Genomic DNA, 21854 nt, shown 5'->3' on the forward strand with positions numbered 1-21854 from the left:
CGTCTCCTCGTGACCTGTGATGGGCTGGCCACCGATTCTGGGTGTCCCCGCCTTTGGCCCGGAGACAGGTGGGATAGGCTCTGGTGCCCCCTACCACCCCAGTGAGGGTAAAGTGTTTCAGAAAATGAATGAATGAATCAATAGTTTGTGAATGAGTTTCTGTCTCTTTTACTATCACATACTGATGCCCTGCTTGTGTATTTCCCTTACAGAGCCCAGGTGTGTGGCGGTGGGCGGAGCTACTGCATCACACCTGTGTTCCATCTCGTCAGCACAGCATTTAAATCAGACCTAGGCCATGCAGTTCTCGAGGGCTGCCATGGGTGCAGATGTTTGTTCCAACCGATCCAGCACAGACAGTTTAACCAATTCGATTTCTGCAAAGCACCTGACTGCAATCCACTTCTAAGATACCAGATTGGTGGAAAGGTTCCCTCTTATGAGTTGGAATGAAAACCTGCACCCGCAGTTGCCCTTTGGGAATCAATTGCCCAGGTCTGATTTAAATACTATATGCCATCTAAGAGTGCTGTGATATTACCTTGCTAGTGACAATGCTAGTTTGAAATCTAGTGCCTTTGTTGTTGATAGAGCTTGAAAGATGTACATTTGTCTTGTTTTTTATTCGGTCTTTCTTGTCAAAGTTGTAACTGTAGGAGCAAAGTGATTCGTATGACAACCCCATTCACGTTCTGTGTTCTATATGTGGGTACGGTAAGTGATGTGTTCAACAGACAAACAAAAACACAACACAAATTCACTGTTTACAACAGAATTGTAATAAATTCACCATATTTTACCATACTTTAACCAATCAACATAAAATAGAATTTGACAACACAATGAGACACTTTCTTATTTAGATCTTTAAGATATATGAATTTTCATTAAAAGGGCTGATTAAACTGTACATTTTCTTGAACTTTATCTCTCTACAAAATTTAAGGGTGAGGTTATAGGTTAATGTTTGTTTCAACTTTAAAGGTCTTGTTACACATACTTTAGACATATACAATCGTTAAAGGGCAATTAGCATCACGTTGACATACAAACAATAATGCTGCAACTCTAAAGCTATTTTTTTCTAATGTTCACAAAAGTGTAAGGCCTAACATTGACGGATGGAGGAGTGTATTACAAGTAACAAACTCCCCCAAAATTTCACATTCTGAGGACTGAAGTGAATGCTGTTAAGTACACAGTTGCTGCGGTTTCACCACACCAACATTTTTGGTCTCAAATTGTGCACACATTATATTTATATATATATACATTTTTCTTTTATCAAGCAAGTTTCCAAAAACAGGTTATGATGATCTACCGTCCAGTTCAGGTCTTCTTATTTTGCTTCTAAATTGTGAGTATCCAAACTACTGCTTGGGGGAATTCTGCAGCCCACTGCACATTATTTTTGTGACCTGCACCATTAATTATAAAAATAAAATCATTTGCCAAGGGATGAAAAGCTATGAAAAAAAAGAATGGGGATGAACAACTTATAAAGGACTTTCTGGATATGCAAAACAAAAAGTAAAAAAACCCAAACAATCTCTCTTAATGAGGATAAATGAGCATTCCGTATTTTATTTTTAGAAGAAAAAATAGTTTGTTGCATTTTCAGTTTCTTGGCAACGTCCATGTTTTCAATGCAAAGCTGCTCATTACGTTTATTAGTGCGACAAAAATTGGATTTAAGTTAAATAATGCACTTTTTTTGTACGCGGCTCTCAATTTTAACACTCATCTTCCGGTTCCTCAGTTACAAGGCTAGAAAACACACAATTAATCTCTGGGGGTCCTCAGTCGTCCTCGACTTGCCCGTGCAGTAATGATGAACCATCCGACAGACATCCTCTAAAATAGGCAATCAAGGAATGCCTGAGCTGAATCTGGCTACGTCTTGACAGGAAGTGGCCCTCATCAGGGTAAATCTGTCCCAGAAAGTAGCAAGTAAATATCTTTCAGGAAGTCTTTGGTTATATAGTCATTTCTGTTACCTGCATGGTGTAGTTGGCACCGATACTGATCAAGTGCTTGATGAGCTCCGCTGAGTGTTGAAAGTGAACATTTGCTACGAAGAAGATCACAAATGTTTACATGTGCTGCTCAACAACCGTATTGCAACTGGATTGGCATGGGAATGCAAATGTGTGTGTACCATCTGCAGTCCCATGGGCGAGAAACAGTGTTCCTCCCTGTAGGCCTCTCAAGTCCGGAAGAACTTTGGACATCTGCATCAATTAAAAAGAAAAAAATATATCATTAAAATCACAATGTGAAGCTTTATTACCATTTTTGTGGGACCAATTCAATCAGAGAATATATAAACCTTCACTATTTTATGATCTGGCCCAATAAAAAAAAAGAAATCCCATCATAGAACTCTGTTATCATTGGAGTTAGTCTGGAAAATGACTTGCAATGTTCAAAATTGTAAATCAGAATGAAGCTACCTAAGGAAAAATAATATGGGAATGTAAACCAGCCAGAAAACTAGCACATATTTATTTTTTTCTCCCAGGTGTGGTAGTTTTCTAATACTATGTATGCACATGCCTATAGAAGGTGAAAACTATCAAATCATAAAGCTGGTGTTCCATCAGGTTACGGACAGATGTTTTCAGACCTCATACTTCCTTCCTACTAACATGGCTAACTAATTAGTGTCCATTCACCTCATCTTCGTCCCTTGAAAAGCAACCCCCACCCTTTCGCCATCACAGAAATAGAGCACTCTGGCCCAATTCAACACAACCCGCAAAGAAGATAACAGTCTATGTACGACCTTCACTTCTTGGACTTTTGTTTCTTTCTACCTAGTCCCTTTACTTGCTTTCTCTTCAAAAGGATATAATGCCACATTTTCATCTCTGACCTGAATATCAGTATATAATGTCTAAAGATTCTAACATATCTTCAAAAGGGGTGGGGGATCTCCATTAAAAAAAAGAAAGGATAATGATTTTTTTAATCATATTCCCCTTCATTATTTTCTCGTCTTTTTTCCCAAATTGTTTTTTATGTATTTTTTTGTATCACTGGAAGTTTTTATATTGGAAAAATAAAATGTATTTCTTATTTTTGTCGACAATATTTGTCATTTTGTATATTAAATGGACAATTTAACTGGAGTGCACTAACCTCTCTGAAAACCATTTTTACGAGACTCGTTTTGATGGACAATTCATGCATTCTGCTGAAATAGTCCCATTGCTATTGAATATGTATTAATATTTGAGTAAAAATAACATGACTGATCCAACCTGAACAATCTAAAAAAAATTCTCATCTTAAAACAAAACACCCAGCTATGATTTACATCATCTCGGAAAAACTTTTTAAAAAGATTCTATCAGACAGTCCAATTTTAAAACAATTTTGAGATGAATTACAATGAAAATTGGTTGCAATAAGCAGCTCACTTGATAGATGTTTTCCTCAAATGAAGGCAATCCAAAATATCGCTCTGAGAATGCTGACGCTGGAAGCAATAAACAAACAGAGAAAGAAGAAAAAACAGCACATCAACACAAGAATTGCATCTGACTTACATGCGTGAAGGAATTTAATTAAATGCTCACCATACATGGTCCAGTCAACCACAGGAGACTGAGCTGCAGCGCATCGGATCATCCCCTCCGTCGACCGGAGCAGCATTAGTGTCAAGTAACCACCATAGTCCTGCAGATGTAGAGTTACTTCAGAATTCAATTGAAGATTTACTCACACATTGAATTACTACCCATATTGCGCTGGGCTGCGAGTTCAACTATTCAGTCAAGTAAGGTCCATATGTAAAAATCTTCCACTGGACAAGCCAAATACATAAGGAAAAAGAAGGCAATTTGAATCTTCATTCAAGTTAAAGTGGTATTCTAAAATACCAGTCTTTTTTGTTGATAGATTGCTATTTAGATTTAAAATATGAGAGTAAATCAAATATATATCTATATTCAGACCCAACATTTCAATGCTGGCCATTGTCACTGTCACACTGGTTTCCATAAATTGGAAGGAGTATTTTTTTTCTAGCAATTTTTGCTGCTATTACACCATTAACTTTCAAAATCTCACATGGAAGAATCAGAAAGGACAAAAAATGTTCTGTATAGTGAATGATTTGTGCTTAAATTGTCTGGGTTTGTAAATGAAGCTATGTTCATACAGTACAATACTTTTCAGTGCATTTTTTCATCGTTGAACAAGATTGTTGAGTGTTTTGAGTTATAAAACTAGTGTAGAAATATTAAACTTGGATTACAACGCTCCAATGTACAGTCAAGATAAAGAAACAAGATTAGATTTTCACACCTCGCCGAAAACGCCGACCCTGGTGGGATCAATGAATGGCAGCTTCAGCAAGTACCTAGAGAAAGATATATTTGATCAAAATCATTAAGTAAATAAAACCAAAAGAGGCACACATTCCTTGTTATTGAGTACAAACAGACTCTCATCACAATCAATTTCGAAAAGTCAACACGAAAGCTTATAATCAGAAAAAACGCTTGAAATGTGTGGATCAAATCCATTCCTAATTATTCATGGAACATTTCACCTTTCTTTCTATTCAACTTTTTATTCAACTTAATGCCAGCCACCATGAGTGGCAACATATTTTTTCGAAATACAGAACATTATTGTTGACATATTTGGTGTTATTCAAGCCACTGATCGCGTATCAAATAAATTACGAATTCAACTTCAAACATTTGGAGTCTAAAAGTAATATGATTGCTGGCATTATTATTATTTTCTTGTGAAGATCACGTACCCCAGAGCTGCTATCTGATCATCTACGTCCACTTGCCCAATATTCTGATGGAGCTGCTGCAACATCCTGTGATGTAAAGGTTAAAATGAGCTCCAAATCCATTAGACGGACATTCAATTTGAAACAATTCCACATACCTTTGACCTTGAAACCCTGAACCCCGACCGTCGAGCTGAGCAACAATGACCTCCTCTGACCCCACGAGTACCCAACCCCAGTCCAGCCTAAATTCTTCTGTGACTTCCTGACCTCCAGGAGAGCTGCCACTATTGTGTATAAAGTCATGTTCGGACACAAAAAAAATCTTAATCACCATTTTAAAAAAATAACTAGAGCAAAAAACATGTATTCAAGGTAATTCAAGGTTAATCCAGGAATTAAAGCTAACACATTACAGTCAGTGTAAATGATAATGAAATGTGCTTGAAATGGCTAACTTATATATCATTCTGTGACACATTTAAAATGAAAATATCCTGAAGGTCACATAGCTACAATGGGAATAATGAAACTCTCTAGGATGAAATGTGTCCGTTTAATTGGAGTTGAGCCTGCAGCTATGGTGGCAGTTCAGTATGAAGGTCGCCATGGAAGAAAACAATACCCACATGATGAGCAGAAGGCCGTAGAGGGACGACTCGGAAAAGCCAAGAGGAAGGGTGAGCTTCAGAGGTAGTTCTGCACATGAGAAAGAATAGGCGTTGGAATCCCCTTCACATCATCAAAAGGGCCTTTACTTAACACTACAAAGAAAATCTCACCATCCTTACCCAAGTTGCTATGATGGATGGTGTGGAATTGGGTCTGAACTGTTGTTTTGGTGGACAGGAATGACCACAGGGGCTCATTGTTCTCCAGAATTGAATAGGCTGGAAAAAAAGACAGTCAGAAATTATGTATGAGACATGACAAGATAATGGCAGACATTCAACAAATAAATGCTATATTGCCCTTCACTTTTGGTGTTTAAATATTTATTTATTGTCGTGTATTATCATTGTATTGGGAAAGACATTAAGAAAAAGTACTGCATTGACTAAGTCAAAGGACACCTTGGAGTTGGCAGCCCTACACTATCCTCAAAAGACTTTCAAGAAGTTTAGAGTCTGGCATTTGCTGGAGAACAGTTGTGAGGTTAGAGGTCAATAACGGCTCGCTGATTCTGTTCTATTTCATCCCATTGCTGCTTCAGGTCAGTGCTCTTAAGATCTGCCGCATCAAATTCACCCAAGTATGCTAAATTGACCTCTCTTCCTATACGAGGATAAAAATAGACTGGAACACTAAATGGGTCAATGTATTTATTTTACGTGAATTTAAATTCTTGAGTCAATTCACATTTTTTATTTTTAAGCCAAATTATTAATTTCAAGATAAAGGCAAATATTTTTTTGTGTTTGTCCCAGTGGAAAAAGACTATTTATAATATAAAAACACAGAATTTTCATTTATCTATTTTGTTGTAGGGGAGGAAAAAGTAAATAAATATCAGTATTTTCGGGAAGTGGCGGCCTGACAAGGGGCTATATATGTTATCAATAATGGTGATATTTTAGCCAATCAACTGCAAGGATACAAGATTGCCTGCTCTTCCTCGTGATGTCAATATTATCACACATCAGTGTGTATGTGCTTGGGTATAACAGAAGTTACAGTTACAGTTAGTGTTGGTATACTTTGAGCAAGCTTGTTCGGGTGAAGGTTCTTTATGTTAAGTGTTGTATTTCCCTTTAATAGGTGTGCTAGTGTTTTGTGACTTTCCACTAATAACGTAAAGCAAACATGTGTCTGCCAAATCACTCACAGTCCATTTCATCAAAATTGAGAAGAAGTACTGATGGAGCTCCTGGACCTATACAAGTGTCACAAGAAGTAAAAAGCATACACAGTAAAAAACACATTTTTTGATATAAACAACAAGGGCATTGTCAAAATGTCAAATTCTATGTCATAGTGAGAGTTTTGCCTTTGCAGTGCAGGATGGCGTGCTGCGCGTCGGGACTTATGTCCACCTCAAAGAACGTGCATCCTTCTCGCAATCCGCAGGTGAGGCATTGCATTGGAAACATACCCGAGGTGGACACACTGACAGAGAGCACATGCACATGTTGGGAGAGGGAGGAGCCAAGGACCACTGAGTTAGGGATTACAATGTGTATTGCTACCTGTATAAATGCCTCTGTTGTGCTGAAACTTCAGTGCTCAGGAAGTATCTGGGTGGAGACATCAATTGATTTACACTTTAAAATCCAGGGGTATACAAACATGTTAAATTACATGTGACATAAATTGCTTTTAATTACTTAGTGTTAAATAAAATATGCTATAAAAACATTGTCCTTGTCTTGCCTTCTATGGGGCAATTTCACATTTTTTTTTAGTATTTTTGTTCTATCATTTTTATTAATGGTTGAGCTAGGCTCGACAGCTTTTTCAAATTTATTTTTGTCTGTGGGAGCTCAGTTTTTTTTTCCTGGCACATCAGGTTTTCTTAGAAAAATGACAGGATTTTATTTTAACAAAGAATATTTCAAGTAGAAAAGCTCTGGAGAAAAAAAGTGGTTTAATTGCATAAAAATCTAACCTTTTTCCAAATTGTTCTGTTATTAGAGATTGGTTGAAAATTGCAAAAAGGTCTTTTTTAATTGCGCTAGACCAGGGGAGTCCCAACTATTCCACAAAGAGCAACAATGGGTTCAGGTTTTTGGACAATTTAACCAATGCGGTTTCTTCTGTAACAAGCACCTGACTGCTAGCAGGTGATTAGACTTTTAAGCGCCTCAGATTGGTGAAAATGCATCCTATTCCTTATTTGGAATGAAAGCCTGCAACTGCTTTGGCCTTTAAGGACCAATTTGGACACCCATGACCTAGACTAGGGGTGGAAAATTATCCCACAAATGGGTGAGTTGTAATATATTTGTTGTAGACAAATGTTTTAGAGAGGAAAAATGTCAGAAAGGAAACATACATGACCTGCTTGTTTTCATCATAGGACACTATTTGTGTCACCTCCCAGGCACCGGACGTTATGTGCTTCCTTTCGTCCTTGTCGGACGCAACCTAAGAAACACAATAGTTCTTTATTCATTACTTTTTTTGTTTTGATTTTGTCAAGTAAATTTTCTGCACCTTTTTGGTAAACATGGTGATGTGGTGGAAATCACCCTGACCACCTTGTGTCACAGGAACAGCAAGGAAAAATCTGCTTGTGTCTTTCAAAAACAAAGGCTCCTGGTTCTGAAGGAGGAAAAAGAACAATTTTTATTGCGCTGACAAGAACATAAGGTTGTGACAATGGCCTCTCTCTACACTTACCTGCCTAGAGATCCAAAAATCTGAAGAGTCCTCATGCCTCTGAAGGAAAAATGAAATAAACAAACAACAGTGCTAAGTGAAGTCGTCTCAGAATCAGTGACAATACATTTGAAAGTGAACGCAAGGGTCCTGAAGTCAGGGTATAATTTTCTTAAGCTACTAATGTGAGAAAGGGAATCCAGTGACACTTGAGAAATGAGAAGCACATACCACACGGCAGACTCCTACAACGGCATCACACACTGTCAGTGCTGATGCATTCTGGGCCCGAGTGATCCACCGCACAGCGAGGTGCGTGTTACTGATCCACCTCACCATGGTGATATAAAAATCCCTGCGGGGGAAAGAAGCCAGGAGTGAAATGAAACCGAAGATTCAGTGTTTTTTGTGTATGGGTATTTTATTTAGGTTACCTTAGCCTTAGTTGATTGGGAGGCTGAAGCTCAACAGTGTGCGTTACGCCAAAAAGATTAACAACAGATAACTTGGCCACGGGGTTTGGCTGACCTGCCTGGTGAAATAATTAGAACAATATTGGAGGGTTTATCTTATTATTATTATTATTATTATTATTATTATTATTTTACCAAGCATCATCTATTCAATGCTTAACCTATTGTAGGACTCTCGTTTAACTCATTGTGTTGCATTGATGGAGCTAGATTTTTAATCTGCGAGCAGCTGGCAACAAATCTATATATCTATAATTTTGGGGGTGACACGGTCCATATCTTTAACCTCTTGGTTTTGCATTTTCAGTTTGGAGAAGTGCTAACAATTTGACCAACGTGCCACCCGGTTTGATTCAGTTACGTACAATTCTGGTTAAGTTTTCTGCAGTTTGTTTCATAGAAATATAACTTATACATTCTGAGCACTTTGAACTAAATTTCTGGGTGAGTTTTTGCAGGGATGCCTTCAAGTGTTGGATGATTTTGAGAAAAATGGTTACGCGTGAATGGTTTACAGCCATGATAAATGCAAGCGGAAAGCCTAGGATAGAAGGCTCTCCCAGATGTGAAGATTACATTTTGGGTCCCACTTATAGCATATTACATTTTTTGAATTGTTGCCCACACAAATAAAGATGGCCACAATTGAAACGCCAGGTCTTGATGAGTTTGTTTTTTTCCTTAAAGCCCAAACATAGTCACTTTCCCTATAAAGTGTCACTATCATAATTAAAATGAAATATAGTGATATCACCTTTTAGTTTTGTATGTGTTTTTCAACCTTTATAGGTTGGATGAGTATTGTAAAGTTGAATACATGTCTCATATGACAAAAGAGAAAACAAAATCTGCATTGAGCTGCGGTGTGGAAATAGACTAAAACATTATTCCACCATGGCTCCATCATTAATTTAGTGTTCTTCTCTCACCATAGGATATGGATACTGCAATCCTCTGGGATAGGTGCTGCCAGTGAACTGGGCCAAAGCCATGTTGGGTACCAGTGTGTCATTAATGGTGAGATAAGCCAGTTTCTCTCCATCAGGCGACCACCAGTGGGCCAAGTGTGAGTGCAGAATCTCCTCTGTTGGGAAACATATACCTCTGTGCAAGTACTGTGATGTCACTTTGAGTTCCTCCCATTTAAGAAATGGATATTCCGATGGTTTATTCTTTGTACGAGTGCCTTGCCCCCAAATAGAATTGCTAAATGGAGAATCTTATGCATTTTTGTTGTTGTATATAACATATTGTGATTTCAAGGCATGTCTATACAAATATTACCCAAATATTCACTTATTTGGTGGGTGAACCTCACCTTCTGTTACTCGCTTAAAAAAACAATTTTTTTTGCCATCTTTGTTCTAAGGCTAAGCACTATCAGATAGCATGTTGGTACTGAGACCAAACCGAACCTCTCTCTTTAGAGAGGCATGTTCTCTTTGTCGGATTATTACGGATTACAGATAAATATTGTTTTGTCTCCATCATAGCATGACATATGACAGTGACAGGACTACAATATCACGTGTGCATTAAATAATGCTTGCCTGAGTACACTACAGGTATAAAAAAATGATACACTTATACATAGCTAATCAAGGTTAAAATTGATTATTCAATTCATGCATTAATCTCCATTTATCAACGTATCATTTTTTTTTTTTGTACTACTGCTATTACTGTAAAGAGATGCCCAAAGAGCAAAAACAACATATTGTCTCATTGCTCATCTTAGTAGACGACGCACACCTTCATACAGCCAGTCCGCAAGCCCATTGAATATGACGCCATCCATGCCAGAGGATGTTATCCTCAGGGAATTGCTCCTTACATCCGACTGGTAGTAGATATTGTTCTCAAAAATGTAAATCTGGAGCCAAACAGGAACATTAGCACGTTGACTTGAGAAAAAAAAGAAAGTGTTGCATCCCTACCAGTTGTTGTCCTTGTTTCCCCCATGCAGCATACTGCAGCACAGCATTTGGAACTTCTGGAGGGTTTAGCTCTAAAACCTCCCTGAAAATCATACCAACATAAAGATAAGAACCAAAGCCAAAATGGCTGTAAGGGAAAAACACACGCACACACTTACACACAAGCTACCTGGTGTATAAGTTGTAAACAATGTAAGAAGCCAGGAATGAATGTCTGTACATCTGAAAAGAGAGAAAAAATCCATCACATAAAGCAAACATTGACTCCTACCTCCAGGTTGGAGACACATGAAGGTGACCCACATTGTGCAACACATCATTACAATTTATTATCAGACCTTTACAGTCTGAACGTATGGAGAAAAGAAAGCCTTTGCATGAGCACACAAAGAACGAAATGTATAAAGAAGAAATTAAAGATCAATAAGAGAAAAAACAAAACTGCAAAGAGAAAAATCATTGCACATCTGCTAAAGGCAGGTGGCGGGATTATTTTCACAGCCGGTGTGTGTTTGTGTTTCTGTGTGTGTGTAGCTCAGAAAAAATATTAAAACAATGTACATGGCAACAGACTTGAAGCCATTTCAAGTGAAAAAATCACGAAGCTAGAAAATGAAATCAATACTAACAAGGTTTTAAACAGACGAGATGTGAGTGATGACAATGCTTACCTGTTTGACGTCATAAGCGAAGAGTGCGTATTGAAGGTCTGCTGAGAGTGAATATTTTGCCACCTTAAACGCCACCTGATGAAAAAAAACCAAATTGCTTACCCATGCAAGCATTGTGTGCACATTCATTCATAAATCCACGACTAAAAACACAAAAACATGGAAAGCAACTTACAAAGGTGCTGTTGTTGAGCAGGACTTCAGTCTGGTTGAGAATTAAATTAAATTTCACCACATGATTATCTCGGTTCCTGTACACAACTTCCGAATCTGAGCAAGAAGACAAGAAACCACATTGCATACTTTCAAGATTCCAATAATAAAGTTCAGTTTCTACATTAACCTTTTTTTTTTTTTTTTATTATTATAGGGGTCCTTCTTATCTGCAATAATGTTAAACACGCCAAGCAGAGCAACTTTGATTTACTGCATTTTCTTTCCAAGCCATTTAAAAGTAGTTTCAGGCAATAAAACTACTGCCAATGAAAGTCCACTGCCTGGTTCCTATGGCAACATAAAGGACTGAAAGCTATGCAAGCGGCTGTGGACAGCAGAAAATACTCAAAGGGCTTCTTTGAGCGCGCTACCTTATTTATTCTGCGCATCTTTGTTTGTCCTTGTTTTTGAAGGTCGTGCTCATTCCTCTCTTAATACATAATGTTGCTCTAAAAGTTAAGTGCAGAACTGTTTAACATGACTGTTTCTATTGAAGTATAGATTATTATGTAGAATGTTGCTCAGGCTATCTTCCCTTATGCATTGCATGAAAAAAAAACAGTCTAATGAATTGCTTGAAAAACACCATATTTAGATTAGTTTATACATCTTACAGATCTAATTTAGATGTGTTTTTCTTAACACAACCATTTTAACAGATGGGTTCAAGTGTGACCCTTGAAATATTCCCCAGATTGCATTTAAACTGCACAGGCTAGCAGACATTTGGACACGGCATCATCAATCTCAACTAGAAACTAATACAACCACCACCATCATCTGTGGATGGAAAGATTTCAGTGTGTTTCTAATTCTTCATCACGGACACTTCAGATTGATTTGATATGCTACATTCTTTATTCTAATCACACTTTTTTTGCAAGCATGGGAATCATCGTGTACTCTTGTCAGTAAATTAAATTGATAATGTTGCAATTGTGTAGATTTGGATTATGTCAAAACATTTTGCTGATCAAGTATGTGTTGCTGTGGCTCAAGCTGTGCCTGCTTGTGCAGCAAAGAGATTAATTGAGTTCATGCCAACAGAAGTCAATGCCTGTGTGGTCATGTATGAAGTAAAAGCAGCAGCCTTGACAAATGTCTTCAATTATAACAATCAGTCACCTGCAGAGACATGTTACAAAGCAATGCCTCCAGTAAGTGAATGTATGTCTATGTACATTTGAATATTTCAATACAGGGTAACATCAGTACCACTGCATGGACACAAAACAAATGATTTCAGAACAATTAATCCATTAGGAATTCTGGATATCATTTCAGATAATGTGCCAGTGACTCATTGGCTGCAATTGATAGGGAAAAAAAGGGAATTATTGATAGGGATTATTTTACTGTCACCCTTCCAGGTCAAAATGAATTGTACGTCAATTGCCATCAATGACAGCCAATGAGATTAAAAAGTTTTTCAACTTCTATGATTTAAATTTCTATTCATACATTGGGGTTGTTGGCCTTTTCATACTATAAAAAACTGATTGTAAATAGAAATTGGCTGCCAGGATAAACACAAGCTTTTAGTATTGTTTTTTATCTTATATTTGTGTGCCAAAATCATACCGATAATGATGAGAATAACAAGAAAGACCTAATAGCTTGTTATTGTTCTCATTTGCAGGCAACATTAGGGGACACAATATCCCGATGGCACTCGCATCCAGGTTGTTTCTCGTAAGTGCTCACCGCTTATCCATTTAGCTTCTGGGTCATGCACAGTGAATTCTGAAGAGTACAGATCATCTATGGTCAGCGCAGACTTGCTGCTTCCTGGGAAATCGGCTAAAGAAATAGAGAAAAATTATGTATCAAAGGATAAACTGAACTTTGCGCTACAAATCTCCAGGACACTTTAGTGAATCCCTGCATTTCATGGAAATCTACATGTTTATATGTGGGTGGGATTGTCAGTTTTTCTTTTCTTTTTTGGGGCTGTTGGTTTTATAGATAAAAAAAATCGATAAAAACATAAATATTCAAATGTTACCTCTATCTTTAACATGTCAATGTATAATAATTATCTTTTAGATCAGCTGTGTCAGCCTTAAGGCCATCCAAATCATTTTGTGTGACCTGCAATATTGAATCATGTGCAAGGTCTTTCGCCCAAAATTACAATTCTAATAAAAAATTCTGTAGTCCTCAATGAAAGATCAAGGATAACAGAAATAAGAGAATATTTACTTCTAACTTGGACCTTTTTTTGGTCGGGATGCATTGGAAAAGGTGACATTTGTTGTTAATTAAAACAAATAAAAAAATAAAATTAAAAAGGGAACACAAAAAGATCATTTTCACCAGTTTCACTCTATATACTTAAAATGTGTTCCCTTTTTTTAATTAATGAAAAACATTTAAAAGGTAATATTCACCATTTTCTTATGTAGAAGGATATGCATAATTTTCAGCTCAACAATGTCTTTAAATCATTTGTCTGCTAAAAACAGTGGTCTATTAATTTGATCATCAATTATCTGCCTTTTAGACAATTAATCGTAGCAGTCCTAGTCGGCAGACGTAATGGCCCAGCAACAAAAAAAAAACGTTAGTACAATGTGGTCCAAGACTGTTGACTGATGACTTTGGCGCCCATGTTTTAGATTGTCTTTCACTGTGATACATTAAGACATTTCTTAAAATGATGCGTGCTTGTTTTACCAGGCGTGAGGACGACCACAGACATGCTAATGAGGGAGCAGACGACCACGATCACCAGCAGAGATATGGCGATGCCTTTCCAGTTCCTCTGTGGCGCGCTGATGTCCACAAACTCCTGCAGACATGTACACACACACATATACATATTTTATCTATGGACATTCATGCGTCTTTCTGTATCACACATCCAGCCAGCCAGTTGGAAAGTTGCGCATTTAATTAATTGGGCAGACGCACACAGTCATGTGTTCCGCACACGCCACTGAGCGGCTTTCTGACTATTAGTTCAAGGCCTATGATCCGATTCTCAGTGTGCACGCTGTGTGAAATTCCTCAGAGACACACTTGCTACTCACACTCACTTAAACTCACTGGAAAGCCAAGAATGAGTTCAGGCGCGAGAAAGATACTGTATCTGCCGGACTAAAAAGAAGAATGCGAAGAAGCAGACCTCTTTTAACCACTATTCCTCTATCCAATTTTTACAGCAATTATCCTCGTTAGGTTCACAACTGACTGTTTATATTCGGTCTTACCTTTGGCGAAAGGCAGACTCTGGATTGGCCATCAGGAATGAAAAGGTGTGTAGAAAAACGACTATTCAAGCTCGAAAATTCAAAACAATTGGATAAATTCAAACAGGTTGTTTTATGACCATGGAAGCTGTATAAAGGCGAAAATATAGTAAATCTATGTGTTCCTTAAAACTGAGCCCCCATTTTTTTTTAAGTACATCTGACTCATTTTCTGTCCCTGCCGATGACAGAAAATGGATTGGTCGCCTGTCGCCGTCAATGGCATCCAATGAGTTCAAGTAAACACAAGCTACTGAAACATTCTGTTCCTGCTGAATATTAACAACACAATAGAATAGAATTGAAAGGAAATTACCAGTTCATGTTCAAAGCAGAGAATAATTCAAATTATTAAATGAAAATGATTGTGAACTTCTGCTGATATTTCAATACAACGACAAGGAAATGGCTAAGGGGATGTCAGCAATTCAATTGAACCTGACATGCCTGTTATATTGGATTATGGAGAGGGGGTTGGGGGTAAGGGGGTCCCTGAACACCCGCAAAACAAGTCATGCAAACGCAGGTAGAACATAGCAAAAATGTTCTGCCTTGATTTAAAACACAAATGGAAAAATAGACAGAATATAAGGTTAAAATCTTCCGACTAGGATGAAATGCGAGAAAATCTGTAGAACTCTGCACACTGTAACAGACCTGCAACCACTAAAGGAAATATTCAAAGGTAGGCATTCAACCATCAACCATAACCATGTCCATTTTCAACAGGTCATCGAGGCAGTATACAAATAAATTGACATGCTTTACTTGTCCCCCTGTCAGTGCACATGGATCATTATCCCACCTTGTCAATTGGATCCTCAAAAAGGGATGCTTTTGTGCATTCGGCTCCTCCCGTTTACGACTTCATTTGCATTTATGAAAAACGTCATACAGCAAGAGATTACACATTTTCAATTGTCGCACCTGCTCACATTGATGATAGGAACCAACAGAGGAAATCTTCTAATTAGGCGCTCGTGAAGATGCAACACAACTCAATGTGAGAGAGAAAAGAATGTTCACCCATGTTTAACGTCACATACATCGATTGTTACTCATAGCTAGATACATTTTAGATATTAATTGTTTCATCAAAAAAGAGCGCACAATTCACGCAAGACGCATTCTAGCAACTGCAAGTTGATGGGAAGGTTTCAATACCTCATCTTGCTGATCTGCTTTTTGCTTTTTCTTGCTCGGATCCCTAGAAGCTGTCATGGCACCGAGTCCACTTCACCCTGAAATGTGCAACGAAACCTCCCGGTAATAACATCCAAATCTGCCTCTGAGTCGTTTTAACGTTTCAATCAGGTTAGCTGTAACGTTGATTAGCAGAACTTCCGCAGTTGACTGCCAAAATAAAGGTCTACAAAGTACATTTTCAAATACATTTCTGTGAATGGTTCATTAAATCACTGGTACAACATCTTATTCGATATATGTATTATCTTGCAGTTGTAGTAATGGTTGTTGTTAATGATTATTTGACCAGTACTGCATTATTTTAAATCCAGTCTAGATTAGATTGATTGGTTGTTAGATTTTTAAAGGGTTTATAACTAGGTAAAAACGTTAACAAAGGGTACAATTCGCCCACCTGGTATCATTCATGCAACAGAATAATTCTAAAGCTAATAAAAGCAATAAAGAAAACAGGTTCATATTTCTTGTAAGATTACAATTTCATTATAATGGGATTATTGTTATTTATCTGAACACAATGAAGATTTGCAATGTTTGCATTTTGGTTGATTAAATGTTTTTTTACGTCCTTTTGAAAAATAATTCCCTGTTTTTTACCAAAGATGGACAAAAGTACACGATTGAATTTTTGGCGCTGTCCAGGTGCTGAAACGATAATGCAATGCCTTTTCAGTTTAGAACAAAACCAAGGAAGCAGTCAATGACAGCCAGGAAACACAATGTAAGTTATGATTTTTTTTAGGAATTTAAGCAAAATGTATGAATAATCCCTAGGCCAGATGTTTTACATTTAACATACTGAAATGCACACCTGATTCACAGTAGGTAGGCTTTTAACAGCTGTAAATCAATTATGTTCATTTCACAATTTTCCTAATGATCACACCCATTTGAAAATGATGTAGTTCTGTGAATATAATGCATTGGAATATGTACTTTAGTCTTTTCGAAAGCTTGGTTTAGCAGCTGTGACAGAATGGAAATGTTAGGTGTTGCAATGAAAGCCCTGAGGATAAACACATGCTGTTCAAGCAGCCTAAAAATAAGACTAGAGGGGGGAAAATGACAAATGAATTTCAACAGAGTGGGTTAGCGAGTGACTTTAAAACATAGTTTTTGAATGTATCCATGGCCATGGTTAGTTTTTGGTTACAAATGACAACAATTCATGCAATTCTCTCAATATTCCTCTCAGCTGTTTTTTTTTTGCTCTCTTATTGCAAATGACTCAAATTTGTGCCATTGAAATGGGCATATGCAAGAGAAATATTCATTTCAGGCTAAATGGCGGACAAGAGAGGTAGAAAACGGGTTTAAGAGCCACAGATCAAAGTCTGTGAAGAATGTTATGAATTCATGCAATGTAGAAGGAGAATCCTATTTTTGAACTGTAAGTCAAAACAGCCAAAGAATACAGAATGATGAGAAAAAATATATAAATATAAGTCCCCTAGGTGTATATGTTCCATTTTTGTGAGAGGATTTTTTTAACTCTAACATAAACCAAGAAAAAAAAGTAAGAATAGTCAAATGGAGAACAATAGACCAAATAGTCATCTGTTTATATAACAGTGTTTCAGATAATTAAGGGTTACACAAAATTACATCACAGCCTGTCTGTGGTCAAAGAGAAAATAAAAATGTGTTTATTTTAGGAGTATTATTCGGAAGCCCATGCAAATTATGAAAAACAATCTCAATTTACAAAATCCTGAGACAAGGAATTAAGAAAAGATCTATAGATATCCATGAAGATTTTCACCATGTTTGTTTTATGTTAGTAACCAATAAATATATACCCTCACCAGCAACAGTGTTCCCAATTGTAGTAAAACCTCACTGTTTACTCCCTTCAGGCATTTGCTCATTCCATCTAAAAATGGATGGGTTTCTGCCTGAGATAGCAGGTGAATGTAATTAGCCTACGGGCAGGATGGGAAACCCTTGAGTCTGAAATTTGGGAGTGTGCTTGAGTTGCAATTCAAAAGCACAAGGGAGTCTTGTCCCTTTAAATTTTCTCCAATAGAGGCCTGCAGCTTCCCAATTGGGTTGCTTTAGTATTCAGTACAAAAACAATTGCGAAAGTAAAGAATACTCTATGCCATTTCTTTAAATGATTGCAAAATAAGCCCGGCTAAGAAACATTTTCCCTTAAAATGCATTTATTGCGTTACAAATTTAAAAAACATAATACATTTTAATTGATTACATTTAGATTGTTTACCTATTGCAAATTTGTGTGCAAGAAATGAGCACCACATTTTATGACCTACATCAGAATGAATAAACAGCTGTTATTTTAATACTTGTTTTCAGGCAGTTAATGCATATAGAGTAAATGCTTCACAACTATGGGGGCCAAACATGAGCAATATATTCAACTAGTTGTTTACTCAAACACTTAAAAGTCACTTCCAGAATGAACTAGATGACCAATGTGGGGAGATTAAATGTTGGGATCCTAGCCCCAATGAGGATGTGTCAAAAAACTAGGACAAGAAACTATCAACAGTGCCCAAACATGTCCCAATTTAATACTGTTACCAACAACAGAGACACAAACCTGCACATTTCCCCCAAATCTTTTAAGCTGAAAACCTGCATACAGAAGTTTCTCACAGGTGTATTGCTGAATAAAAACATGGAGTAATCCTCCCTGGCAAAACATGTCTCTGCTTTAACAAAAGCCAAAAGAGTGTTTCCTAGTACACCACTTCAAATTTCATAAAAACACACTTCAGCTGACTGGTCATACATACACTGAGTCGAGAGGAGGTGTCCGTCACAGATGGGTGCACAACAGACACATTTATTTTTGCTACAAAGACACAGACACACACACACCAAACAAAACTCAAAATGTTTTGGCAGTAGTAAAAAGGTCAAAGTGACACCTCACCTCCAGAAATCTCAGTTCTGGTTCCATCATCTTGGTCTTCAGATAAGATGCATGAAAACTCTTCTTTACTCCTTTTGTCTCAAGCCCCAAAATGACTGAGAAAGGAAAGCAGAAGCTCGCCTCCTCTCGTCACTGGCATCTGTCGAGTTTCTCTCCCGTCGGTAAACACACGGGAGAACCCCTCCTGCTCGCGGCTGCCTTTACTACTTAAGAATTGGTGTCATTCATGAGTAAAATCAGTCAACCTAGTTTCACTTGGCATCTTCAGTCTGATGATCTAAATCTGTGTCAGAGGGGATTTGCCTGTTGAGGCCCATTGAACTGAATTTACTTACTATTCCAAGTAGGAAAAGGAGATCTTTTATTTGGAAAAAACACAATTTACATCTTTTAAACCCAGAGTAAATCCATATTGATGCAACGAAAGGTTTGGTCGTGAAGCAACAAACGTCACATCTGACTTACAGCAGGCGTTCAAAGTCAATGCATTGTGCTGAGACTAATTTAACAAATAGAATAAGAGGTGTTGCAGCGCTGAAGGAGAAAGGGAATTTGAGTGGATGCGAGGTCAGACATTGCAGATTCCCAGCTAAAGTACAAGGTGACTTTGTTCTTAATAAAGACTGTTTAAATCGCATTGGAACCTGTTAAGTGGTATCGTAATTGTTGCATGATTGCATCGTTGTTCTTCAGCTGCATTTTAACCAAAAAAAACTCCTTATCATAGAAGATAAGACTTTAAATGACAGTATCAATCATGATAAGAGCTTTTTATAACCTAAGGGGCCCGTCTGCAACCTTCTAAAATACCCCTGGAGGGCAGCCATGTATCCGAAGGTTTGTGATTGATTAAGAAAAAAGCTTTTCTATTGCTGAGATGTTCAGTCATTTCTTGTTTTTTCCATCTTTATTATTGATATTTTTGCCTCACAGCATTCAATTTGGTTGCTCTAAAGAATGAAGACATCAAGCATGTAGCAAAAGACTGATTGTTTTTAAGACTCTCCATCAACTTGTGTTCAAAGATGAAGAAATTTGACATATTTGCCCTCAAGGAATCATCAATGCTATCCCTAATAGTGGCCAATTTTGAAGTAATGATGATTCATAGTGGTTTATCTCCTATAAATACCTAAACATTGTCATGGTCGTCCCCAATTGATATAAAAACAAACAACATTTCTTATTAAAGCCTCTATGCAAGACCGCCCTCTACTGTTACAAATAGGCTAATCAAGTATACAGCCACAAGAGGAACCAGATTGGTTCATCAAATATCTCATCTCATCTTAATTTTCTAAACCACTTTATCCTCATTGGGGTCCCAGGGGGTGCTGGAGACTATCCCAGTTGACTTCAGGCCAGAGGCAGGGAAAACCCTGAATTGGTGGCCAGCCAATCGCAGGGCACGAGGAGACGGACAACCATTTACAGTTACACTCAGTCATACCTAGGGGACTACCAGGCATGTCTTTAGAATGTGGGAGAAAACCGGAGTACCGGGAAGAAACAAATGCCGGCCCGGTGAGAACACACAAACTCCACACAGGTGGACGTGACCTGGATTTGAACCCTAGACCCCAGAACTGTGAGGCTGATGCACCAACCACTTGCTTCACCTGGCACCCCTCATCAAATATCCCGTTGTAAAATATGTGTTGAGGAAGACTAGTTTCAATATTATTATGATTATTATTATGTGTGTAGCTCTTGCAGATTCATGCTTAACGTTTCTGCATTAAAAATAATTAGATGACACAAGTGGTAAAGACGGCTGCTGAAGTACTACATTTGATTAAAGTGATGTCTAAACAGGAATAAAATACTATAAGGAAGTATGGGCTTTTTTTCCGACTCACGTTTTCAGTGGGTAGAAAAACAGATCACAGATCCATTTGAATGCCATTACTATATTTTCAGTTCTGACACAACTTGAGAGAAAAATTGTATCTCTATATTCATGTTAGAAATTTTCCATCTTTAGTCGAGCTGAGCTGTGTTGGACAGTTTAGTTTTAGTGCTAAATCGTTTGGATGAATTATGGTGTATTACATTGAAAAAGGCTTATTTCTTATAGTTAACAAACATATTTTTCTATTTTAATAGCTAAGCCAGTTGAATTTGAACAATGTCTGTCATATATATCTTATTCATGTCTTAACTGAATTAAAATCGAGTTAAGTGCAAGTGTGTTATGGAGAGCAAAATCAATACTGGACCTTGCCTTTTATTTTTATTTTAAAAATTGTGACTCACTGGACACTAGAGTGTCTGAAAACAAATGGAACATGTCAACCTTTACAGTCTTACATAATCAGAAAACTCCAACAAGTGCCAAATGGTTACATTTTCAGTGCCCTTATGCCAATTACTGTAATAGGAAAATCTCAAAAGCCAGTCCTTTTATGCCGAGTACATTACAGATTGCTTGGATCGATTAAATGTGATTCCCAGGTTGTAGTGGGTGTGAAAAATAAACATGGTTTCAAATTTTAAAAAAAATAGCCCACCTTGACATCTTTACTGGAGTGACACTCAATCTGATGAGAGACGGATGCAGTTTGGTTCATCTTTGCTGCGACTTTATCCAATCAAATATGGTTTCCTTGTCTTCCCGAAGCAAGAAATCTGATGTCTGCTTTCCACTGATGTCCTTAAGCTACAGCATAGTCTGACTAAACAGTCTTCTATCCAGCTAGTGGTGAATTGTTGTCATTTGATGGCCTCCCTCCCGTACTGTGTGTGTTCTTGTGGAGTCGAATTCAGCAGGTTGTCCAATGCCTCCCACATACTCTTGGATATGTCTCTTGATCAGAATGTACACTTCTGGCAAAGACGTTCACACTCTCGAGAAAGAACATTTCCCAGCAGGCTATTTGTTCATTTAAAACGCATTTTGGCAGCATGTGTAACACTAATGTGCTGTTGGTAAAAGGCTGTCAGTGAAGCTTTCAAAGTACCAGATGCTGTTTGTTCAAATAAAGAAAGGGAAAAAGAAAAGGAGAGAACAATCAAAGGATATTTAAATTTATTCAGTGGCATCCTGTCATTTAGTGAGTTGAGAGCTTTCATTGTGCTGCAAGCCTACTTATATGCTACTGCTCGGAAGTTTTGATTAAATAATATTTAT

The 21854-nt window shown here is 37.5% G+C and overlaps 1 protein-coding gene and 1 long non-coding RNA gene across 3 annotated transcripts; one reads left to right on the forward strand and one right to left on the reverse strand.

Annotated features, from left to right (window-relative positions):
- The first annotated feature begins 156 nt into the window (after nt 1–156).
- On the forward strand, nt 157–14306 carry LOC144200146 (uncharacterized). 2 transcript variants are annotated; one of them, XR_013327054.1, is made up of 4 exons: nt 157–495; nt 9479–9561; nt 13008–13060; nt 14048–14306. It is a non-coding gene; the product is annotated as an uncharacterized LOC144200146 (long non-coding RNA). The 2 variants fall into 2 exon arrangements; XR_013327056.1 differs by lacking the exon at nt 157–495 and adding an exon at nt 6746–6820.
- On the reverse strand, nt 757–21473 carry LOC144200138 (inactive dipeptidyl peptidase 10-like). The gene is made up of 27 exons (XM_077722082.1): nt 21235–21473; nt 14045–14159; nt 13073–13168; nt 11328–11422; nt 11153–11227; nt 10651–10703; nt 10482–10563; nt 10297–10417; nt 9474–9628; nt 8506–8603; nt 8303–8426; nt 8093–8131; nt 7907–8014; nt 7746–7837; nt 6940–6987; nt 6741–6859; nt 6579–6626; nt 5545–5643; nt 5383–5452; nt 4912–5040; nt 4775–4840; nt 4312–4366; nt 3582–3681; nt 3423–3481; nt 2159–2231; nt 1998–2071; nt 757–1931 (listed from the first exon to the last, which is right to left on the reverse strand). Exons 1-27 carry the CDS (start codon nt 21292–21294, stop codon nt 1800–1802), a joined length of 2385 nt encoding a protein of 794 aa, XP_077578208.1. The 5' UTR covers nt 21295–21473; the 3' UTR covers nt 757–1799.
- Between the last annotated feature and the right edge of the window lie 381 nt (nt 21474–21854).

The sequence above is a fragment of the Stigmatopora nigra genome, chromosome 1, assembly GCF_051989575.1.
Source record: "Stigmatopora nigra isolate UIUO_SnigA chromosome 1, RoL_Snig_1.1, whole genome shotgun sequence".
In the NCBI taxonomy this organism is placed as follows: Eukaryota; Metazoa; Chordata; class Actinopteri; order Syngnathiformes; family Syngnathidae; genus Stigmatopora; species Stigmatopora nigra.

Bases quoted from the DNA above. Each gene is read 5' to 3' on its own strand.
- LOC144200138 (XM_077722082.1), bottom strand. From the start codon at position 21,294: ATGAACCAAACTGCATCCGTCTCTCATCAGATTGAGTGTCACTCCAGT. The intron at 4,367-4,774 runs GTACGTGATCTT...ATCTTTCTCTAG, and splicing joins GATCAGATAGCAGCTCTGGG to GTACTTGCTGAAGCTGCCAT. The intron at 2,072-2,158 runs GTACACACACAT...TCTTCTTCGTAG, and splicing joins CGCCCATGGGACTGCAGATG to CAAATGTTCACTTTCAACAC.